Source organism: Chiloscyllium plagiosum, chromosome 3 (assembly GCF_004010195.1).
Source record: "Chiloscyllium plagiosum isolate BGI_BamShark_2017 chromosome 3, ASM401019v2, whole genome shotgun sequence".
Taxonomy (NCBI): domain Eukaryota; kingdom Metazoa; phylum Chordata; class Chondrichthyes; order Orectolobiformes; family Hemiscylliidae; genus Chiloscyllium; species Chiloscyllium plagiosum.
Genome location: NC_057712.1, coordinates 113,305,907 through 113,315,986, shown reverse-complemented (window position 1 = coordinate 113,315,986; position 10,080 = coordinate 113,305,907). Strand labels below are relative to the sequence as shown.

General features: G+C 44.0%; 1 protein-coding gene across 1 annotated transcript in view; it reads left to right on the top strand.

The window, feature by feature from the left end:
* Positions 1-9,847, top strand: part of mettl24 (methyltransferase like 24) — an 87,398-nt gene extending 77,551 nt beyond the window's left edge. Inside the window, exon 5 of the mRNA XM_043687128.1 lies at positions 9,020-9,847. Within this exon, the coding sequence (XP_043543063.1) occupies positions 9,020-9,334 (315 nt within the window). The 3' untranslated portion in view covers positions 9,335-9,847. The remainder of the gene's footprint in view (positions 1-9,019) is intronic.
* The last annotated feature ends 233 nt before the right edge of the window (positions 9,848-10,080 follow it).

Here is a 10,080-nt window from a genome sequence, read left to right as displayed (position 1 = left end):
GGGAGGTTAATGTGAATAACTATCACTGTGGGAGGTTAATGTGGATAACTATCACCGTGGGAGGTTAATGTGGATAACTATCACCGTGGGAGGTTAGTGTGGATAACTATCACCGCGGGACGATGATGTGAATAACTATCACCGTGGGAGGTTAGTGTGGATAACTATCACCGCGGGAGGTTAATGTGTATAACTATCACTGTGGGAGCTTAATGTGGATAACTATCACCGCGGGTGGTTAGTGTGGATAACTATCACCGCGGGAGGTTAGTGTGGATAACTATCACCGCGGGACGATTATGTGAATAACTATCACCGTGGGAGATTCGTGTGGATAACTATCACCGCGGGAGGTTAGTGTGAATAACTATCAATGTGGGAGGTTAGTGTGGATAACTATCACCGTGTAGATTGTAAATTCAGGCCACCTTTACTATCTCCTTCACCTGGGTATGTTCCAATCGGAGTGTGATTGTTACCCCATCTCCTTCTTCAGGATCTTACTGCTAATCTCTTTGCTTTGATCTTTCTTTGTAATTACTTATTGTCTCAAGTAATGCATATGCATTTTTAACACCAAAGTCTGTCTGGTCTTTTACATTTGACCAAATTGAGCCATTTATTCCCCAGTTTTATTTCCCCAAAGACCTTTAACATTCTTTAACATTTCTCTCCAGTGATTTTCATCTCTCCATTTCACCATCCTGACTGTGCCACCCTGTATTCCATAACTATCAGTCGCTCAGTCGTACACAACCTGAACTCAGTGAGCAGACAGACACAAGGTTAAAACCTGCCACCCTGCACCGTTAGGATAAATGCAAGAATGCCACATTACAAATGATGACATCAATGTATACAAGAGGAGGAAAGCCTGCTGATTGGTTGGTATACTGCCTTTGATTGGCAGTGTCTCTGCTGACTGGCTTATCCTACTCCTGTATCAGTGACCCAACAGGAGCGCCCCCGAGTCCTATGGTCATCGAACTGCAGTTACCGATCAAAATGGAAACATTCCTATCAATGTCCCTGCTGTTCTGACCTGCTTTTCATTCGGGCCAACGAGGAAGCTGTGTACCTAGACCAAGTCATTTTTCAACTTTCAGTCATGCTGAGCTCTTGAGTACATCCTCCCTGTTTCAATCCAGTCTATAATTTATCTCTCTTCTTTCATGAAGACTGGTGCAAAGTAATTTATCTGAAATACCTTTACCTCCACGTGGATATTTGCCCTTGTGTCATTAGCAGGCGAGACATCATTTTCAGCTTGACAATTCAATTTAATTTGCCTGCTAATGTTTTCCCGTAACCTCTTGCTGCTTTTCACATTTACATGTTCAATTCCCCTCTGTACTTTCTTTGGCCTTAAGCATATTAGAGTTACTCTGACCTTTCCTGGGGAAAGAGCAGTGAAATGAGTTTTAATGGAGCACTTTTCATTGTAGCACAATTGGAACAGAACCCTTTCAAAGTGAATGATGAGTCAGAACTGTTTCTGGGCCCTGTTTCACTCCCCTCCTGACCAGCTGTCGGGCACCTACCTGGGAAATCCTCAGGAAGGGGCCAGCACAGGCCATGCTGCTCAATTCAGGCAGGCAAAGGGTTTCCTGAGGCCGCACGCAGAATCAGAGAGGTTGGCAGCCCCAGCAGGGCAATCATTGCATTGTTGCTGCAAGATGGCAACTCAAGGGCACCACCACCTTGACATGTCCCATCTCAAGGGGCAGTAAAGGACAGATGCTTGGCCATCCCAGGCTGGGGGAGACACTGCATTCAGAGTGTGGTAGGGCGATCCTGCCAGTGCAGCAGGCATTAGGACCTTGCCAGTGCAGTCGGCAGTAGGATCCTGCCAGTGCAGTCGAAACTGAGGAATCCTGCCAGTGCACTCGGCAGTGGGGGGATCCTGCCAGTGCAGTCGGCAGTGGGGGGATCCTGCCAGTGCACTCGGCAGTGGGGGGATCCTGCCAGTGCACTTGGCAGTTGGGGGATCCTGCCAGTGCAGTCGGCAGTGGGGGGAAATTGCCAGTGCAGTTGGCAGTGGGGGGACCCTGTCAGTGCAGTTGGCAGTGGGGGGACCCTGTCAGTGCAGTGGGCAGTTGGGAGGAACCACCAGAGCAGCTGGTAGACAAGGCTTGTGAAGTGAAAGAGAGCTTGAGTAACTCCCAACCCCATGCCAGATGCCAACAAGACACCTCCAGTGGGTGATCTGTCTGTGCCAATCTGTCCACAAATATTATTGATACAGATTAGCTGCCTGTCATTGGTGGGACAGGTGGACTCTGCCCGTGCTGATCACACTCTGGGGCACACTTGCTCACTGACCCAATCCTTCCTTCAGAGTGTGACTGGGAAGATCCCACCAATCGTATGCCACTCATAAGGAACAGATTGGAGCTCATACAGTGGACAGGAACCAGTTATAAGCTTTATAATACAGGCCTTTTATGAATATAACCACGATTATAATTGACAAATGGCCCTTGAGAAAGGCAAAAGTGAAGACTGCAGATGCTGGAGATTAGTGTCAAGGTTAGTGTGGTGCTGGAAAAACACAGCAGGTCAGGCAGCATCCGAGGAGCAGGAAAATCGATGTTTCAGGCAGGAGCCCTTCATCAAGAATGGCCCTTGAAGCCACATTAATCATTGTAATCATGAAGTTTTTAAAAATAACTGATGCCTCAGTGTGATGAAAACTACTGGGTTGTTTGTAATTTGTTGTCCTGGTGGTTTAATCCTATAAGGGTCAGAAACATTGTGTGTACAGGAGTGGTACAGAATATTCTCCCTGGAATGGAGCTGCTTGTGTATGGATCTGGTTTCCATGGGGCAGTACCTGATTGTAAGCTGGCAGTAACAGAGAGCTCAGTGCAGCGGATTGATGCCTGTGCTCCGGGAAGATTAGTTCGGAGAAGGTTGAGTACCTCTGTGACTTCCAAAGAAATGCTACTCAGGTTTGATAATACACTGAATACTGACACTCCGTATCCAGTCCATAATGTTCTCAACTTAAACCTTTTGTGCTTTTCAGAGCCTCTGTGGTGTAAAAAGCCCTTTATGTCTGGATTTGTGACAAACCCGCAGAAAACAAATGATCTCGGCTGATCGCGTTTGGAACATACTTTTAACACTGAATGCACATTGTTGATGAGTGTCAGTAAACCACTTTGAAAATCACCATTTTACTCAATGCCTTTGAACACCTCATGTCTTACAACTGAGCTACACCGAGAATCCTTTCATTCTTGCAGCTGGTGAAACCATAACTGAATGGCAACTCTGTCTTTCAGCCAAATGATGTGATGGGCTTTTAAGATCCCCAGGGACAGAACCTTGGTCTAAAAGTTGCTCTGCAGTCTGCATTGACAGCAGCTTCCAAACCTGCACCTTCACTGCCTTGGAGGACGAGAGGTGCTGACACCACCATCTGGGAGTTACTATCTAAGCCACCCACTATCCTGGCGTGGGAAGATATTGCCAGTATTGTTCAGTCAAAGCTCTGGGATTGCCTCCCTTACAGCACCGAGGGCGTATTGGCACAACACAGACTGTACCACCTCGACAATGGGCCATCAACATTGACCAAGTCAGTTCATGCACTTTGGATGAATTAATTAAAAAAAACTGATTCTAACTGACAGTTAAAAGAACACACTTTCTGATTACCTTTGGGGTAAGCCTGCTCCACTGATTGAGACCAACTGAGCTCATCGTTGTGCATTCTCTTGTTGTTCTGGGAAATGCAAATATTCCTGTTTCCATGACAACACCCTGTGCAGACACAAATGTAGTAGACTTCCCATTCCCACGCACAGAGGAGGGAGTATAAACACCTTTCACTTTTGGAAATAAACCTCAAATTTCATTAGATTATATTAAAATACATTCAGTTAGTGGATGTCAGTGTGGATGAGGTAGTTACTGCTGAAAACTTATTTACTTTCTTTCTGATGTTTGCACAGATGTGTCTACACTTTTGATTCAAAATATCAAGTTGTCCTTTCACGGTAAACATTCTTTCAAACTGACTTCCTGGCTTCAGTGACTACTGTTGTTTTAAACGTTTCGTCCCCTGGCTAGGCGACATCATCAGTGCTTGGGAGCCTCCTGCGAAGCGCTTCTTTGATGTTTCCTCCGGTGTTTATAGTGGTCTGTCCCTGCCGCTTCCGGTTGTCAGTTTCAGCTGTCCGCTGTAGTGGCCGGTATATTGGGTCCAGGTCGATGTGTTTGTTGATGGAGTTTGTGGATGAGTGCCATGCTTCTAGGAATTCCCTGGCTGTTCTTTGTCTGGCTTGCCCTATGATAGTAGTGTTGTCCCAGTTGAATTCATGTTGCTTGTTGTCTGCGTGTGTGGCTACTCAGGATAGCTGGTCGTGTCGTTTTCGTGGCTAGTTGATGTTCATGTATGTGGATTGTTAGCTGTCTTCCTGTTTGTCCTATATAGTGTTTTGTGCAGTCCTTGCATGGTATTTTGTACACTACATTCGTCTTGCTCTTGTTGGGTATCGGGTCCTTCGTTCTGGTGAGTTGTTGTCTGAGCGTGGCTGTTGGTTTGTGTGCCGTTAGGAGTCCTAGGGGTCGCAGTAGTCTGGCTGTCAGTTCCGAGATGCTCCTGATTTATGGTAGTGTAGCTAGTCCTTTTGGTTGTGATATGTCCTCGTTCTGTGGTCTTTCTCTTAGGCATCTGTTGATGAAGTTGCGCGGGTATCCGTTTTTGGCGAATACCTTGTATAGGTGTTCCTCTTCTTTTTTGCAGTTCTGGTGTACTGCAGTGTGTTGTGGCCCTTTTGAATAGTGTCCTGATGCAGCTGCGTTTGTGTGTGTTGGGATGGTTGCTTTCATAGTTTCGGCGAACAGAACCACAAGAACGAGCACCCAAACTACAAATCTTCGCACAAACTTTGTTGTTTTAATCTCTATCACATGAGCTGGTGCTATTTTTTTAAACTTCTATCCCCCAAAGTCTAGAGAGTTGAGGGCTGACCTAATTGTGTAAACGATCAAAGGATTTGTTTGGGAAGATGTAAAGAAGCTATGTCCTCTGGTGACTGAGTGGCATAATCTTCAAATTCAGCTTTTTCAGACGTGAAACGAGAAAGCTGCTTTTCACATAAAATTGCGTGGGGATCTGAAATTCAGTCCCGAGAGGTTCCTGACACCGGCACACTTTAAATTTTCAAAGTTGATGGATTTTTGTCACTTAAAACTATCGACATTTATTCCTAAATAAAAACCGAAAGAACTGCGGATGCTGTGAATCAGAAACAAAGACAGAAGTTGTTGGAAAAGCTCAGCTTTCCTTCTACCTGTCTTTGTGACGTCCGCAAATTACACTCCCGTACCTTGAGTCCCTTCGTCCAAATCATTGCCGTGCAGGCCCTAGCACTGCCCCCTGTAACGCATGACATTCGGCCATCTCGATTCAGCAGGCAGGTCACTCTGCTTTCCCAGTCCAGACCTAGGGACCCATCTTGCCCAACGCGGAGAGAAGTGATCAGGAAATTGGCAAACTGAGGACTTTAAGTGGACATTAGTTCACAATTTAAGGGCCTTTATTGTTGGCAAGTGGAGAAAGCTGTTTGTGGATCTTCTTTCCCAGTTCCCAATTGCAGGGATGGCAAGAATAGGGCAGGGAAATCTCGCCAGGGAAATCTTACCAATGTTTCTCCTTTCCCACCACCTCCATGAAGAGGAAAATCACGCCGATTTTTGTTTGATCTTGTTTACATGAATTTGTTTAGTGGGTTGGGATTACACAGGTTTCCTGTCTAATAGTGATCCGCTCCACTGTAAGGAACGACTCTGCTAAAGTTTGGGTGGGTCACTGTCACTGTCATCTGTTTGGACCTGATTTCTTGCCCTGCAACATTGGCGGAGTGTGAGAGGGAAGAGGATGTCATGGAGACTTCGGACAACAGAAGCTCTTCACAGAATGTTTCTTCCTTTGTATTCAGCCGGATATTCTAGGGTACAATAAGAGTGGATGTATTTCTCACAGTTTGGAGGCCCGGTTTGTTTCAGAGTCAGCGGATGGCTTTGCCAGTCTCCTGCTGGGAGTCGAGCTGCTGGAAATGGCTGCAGACACGAGGCTGCTCAAATACTCTCTGAGACTATTGCAAAGTGGCACTGACACTTGCCTGGAACTGGGTCATCAGGCTGTTTGCAGGAGGCACGTAACTATGGAGACGAAGCCAGCACCAAGGTTAAAAAGAAAGAGGAACCAATGTGCTCGAACTGAAACATGTAAGGGGTGGGGGGGGGGTGGGGGGGTGTATGTCGCTGAATCGCGAGTTTATTCTCTGTGAATCTATTAATTCCTGACACATCTTCGGAGAATCAGAATAAAAATGAGTCAGCCAGAATTAGGCTGGTCAAATAACAAGCTAAACCCATCATCAGGAAATTTACCAAGAAAATTTACCATTATCTTCCACTGTACTGATATGATTGGATATGATTTAGGATTTTTTAGATTTAGATTTAGACTTTATTGTCACGTGTACTCGAGTACAGGAATACAGTGAAAGTGTACAATGACACCACACACGGTGCCATCTTAGGTACAAAGTACCAAGGTACAGTATCATAAGAATAAGGTAGAAAGAAATAAAGAGCAAAGTTAAAAGTTAAACATTACAGACCTTCCTAGTATTAAGTAGAAAAATAAAGAATTAAAGTTAAAGTTTAAACATTACAATCTTTCTAAATAGGGAAGTGAACTGACTGAAGCACGTTTTGATATAAAACAAATGCATTTTCAAAATTGCTGTATTACTGAGTCCTAGTTTGGTTACAATACCACTATAGCATGCCTGGGAGCTGTACTTAAATCCAGTTCCGATGATTGGATGGAAATCTGACCTCTGACTGCTGCTGGCTCTCAGTGTGGGATGTGTTGAGGAAGCACAAATCTGTTCAGATGTTGCAATGATTTCTGCTGGATGTGTACTGTCAGCCAGAGAGACTGTAACATTGACCAGTGCAGAGAATAGAAAATGCTGCAGCAGCTGATGCTATAAATTGGAGATAAGTCAATGCTGGGCAGCATGGTGGCTCAGTGGTTTGCACTGCTACCTCCCAGCGCCAGGGATCCGGGATCGATTTCAGCCTTGGGTGATTGTCTGTGTGGAGTTTGCACATTCTCTCCGTGTCTGCGTGGGATTCCTCCGGGTGCTCCGGTTTCCTCCCACAGTCCAAAGATGTGCATGCCAGGTGAATTGGCTATGCTAAATTGCCGAGAATGTTAGGTGCATTTGTCAGGGCTAAATATAGGCTAATGGAACGGGTCTGGGTGGGTTTCTCTCTGGAGGGTTGGTGTGGACCTGTTGGGCTGAAGGGCCTGTTTCCATACTGTAGGGAATCTAAAAACGAGAGAGGGAAGAGAGGGCACCAAATGTGAAGAAGCATTTGATTTGTCAGCATTGATGTCTGTCACTAATAAACACAAATAAATAGTTAACTTGGTGGGTTTTAGGCAAGTAAGTAATTTGGCGAGTAAATTAAGCATGAATTAACAGGCAGATAATACTTGAAATAAAAAAAAGTGATTTCATTCCTAATAGTCAACACAATAAAGACAAATGTAAGTCAAGCTCAAGACCAGCATTTCTCTCCATCAACATGCAACTGCACAGCTCCACGATATGCCATTCTTCATTCACTCAGAGTAGGTCAGGGGTCCTATCCAACAAGGGCTTTCATCTTCTGTTTTCATGGATTCAATTATCATTAGTAAGGCATACTTTTATAAACCTATTCTCCCCAGTTTGTGACAGTTCAGTTGTTGTAGTTTTCCAGCGATCTTTCTAACTGACCAACAATGGTCCAGTTCTAGAAAATCACCCAGCGCTTAGCATCTCTGAGTTATTCATACAGACCTAGGTTTTAGATCTCTTTGCAAGCTTGCGTATTATCTCCTGTTTCCTGTTTTTATGTGATCTCCTCATGAATGAGATTTGGTTCTTCTTGTCAGAGGAATTTAGTATGTTCCTTTTCCTGTCTCGATCTTTTTTTGTGTCTGAAACTGTGTGCTGATCACCCCTTTCCTTCTAACTGTATCTTCTTTTTAGTAACAATGCCTTTGTTTGTCTTTTATGGGTCTGGTTGCATTTTTGTATATTTATTTCCTTCTTGTTGGCATGACTTCTAGGTTAAAGGTCACCAGACCACATGGACCAGCATCTCCTATTCAAGAAAATTCCAATTGATCGCTTTACAATCTTTGCAAACTCTTAAACCTTCCTTTCAAACATATCTAAAAGCAATTACAGATACCACATGCATTATGATTTTTTTAATTGTACTGATGAAAGTTTGTCACAATTTATTCACTAAGGATATTGCAAAGTGGTTATACTGTTGGTTGAAAAATAACTAATTGTTGGCGATTGTATTAGGGGCAAGAAGTGTGGTGCTGGAAAAGCACAGCTGGTCAGGCAGCATCAGAGGAGCAGGAGAATTGACATTCGATCATAAGCTCTTCATTAGGCTCTTCCTGATGCTCGAAACGTCGATTCTCCTGCTCCTCGGATGCTGCCTGACTGGCTGTGCTTTTCTAGCACCACTCTTTTTGACTCTGATGTCCAGCATCTGCAGCCCTCAATTTCTCCCTGATGTATTAGGGAGAAATCCATTGCTCTTCCTCAAAAACTGGAAGTACTGTGGATGCTGTAAGTCAGAAACAAAAATAGAAGTTGCTGGAAAAGCTCAGCAGATCTGGTGGCATCTGTGGAGAGAAATCAGTGTTAACGTTTCGGGTCCGATGACCCTTGCCCAGAAGCCTCAGTTTGAGGGAAGGGTCATCTGACCTGAAACGTTAACTCTGATTTCTCTTCACAGATGCTCTGCCAGGTGTATTATTAAGTATGGCAGATGGAAAATCTAGCTCTTGTCGTCAGAAAACTGACATCACCATGCTCCAGTTTCTTAAGGTGATTTAGCAGGCCTGATGCTGATTTATTGCTAATTGGTGTGTGCAGTATTTCAGAATGCATGCCTCATTAAATCTGTTTTCTCTTCTTAGGTTGATGTGCTCAAGGCAGACGTGGAGAGTGCAGAGTGGAAGATTCTGGAAAATCTAATTCTGGAGAATGTCATTGAAGAAATTGGACAATTGATTTTTGCAATTCATTTACACTGGCCTGGGTTTGAGATTGGTGGAAATGACAGTGATGTTGTTCGGTTTTGGTACAGCCTTCTGAAGGAGCTAGAACTGAGGAACTTCAAGCTTTTCCACAGTTATAAGGATATAAATAAGCCACAAATCTTCCTACGAAAGCAGGCTTTCAATGCTAGTAGCAGCTACATACTAAGCTGGATTAATACCCAGTGGAGATAGCATTGAATGAGGAGATAACGCATTGGCAACAAACTGCACAGCTCCATATATTTTGAGGACAGAACGGGCATTATACTAGAATCATGACTTTCAAGTATTTAAATTAGACCCTATGTAACATCAATTGATTTGCTTCAGAGAAAGCTATCAGAGATCAATAGTGTGTACCTCCCTCAGGATAATTAAAGAATCAAAGACCTTTCAGAGGAACAGTTAAAGTTGTGACTGTGGCTGCTTAGTTCCAGAACTTACTATGACGCTGTGGCTTTCTACAGACAGAGGAGTGAAGAGGGTCAGTATCTGATTTGAACATTACTGAAACTAAGACCTGCACAGTCATCGTGCCACATTTGGACCAGCTCAGCTGTGACATGTCAAAGATCACTGTGGAGTGTGGGTATTGGAGAGCCCCGTCTCAGGGTGGACAGTCACCAATGTTGGTGACAAGGTGATGTTTTCATTTCTATTTCTTTATGTAACATTCAGGAAAATAAATAACTTGCCTTTTCTGTGGCTGTCATAAAATTAAATGCTTAATTTACAAATAAGGACTGTTCGTGTTTCACCCACCTAAAAATAATAGAAATAATTTACATTAATATCTATTGTGTCTCTTAGAAGAACATAGAACAATACAGCAGAGGAACAAGCCTTTCAGCCCACTATGTCTGTGCCGAACATGATGTCATTCCAAAGTAATCCCATCTGCCTGTATATGGTCCCTATCCCTCTATTTCCTGTATCTC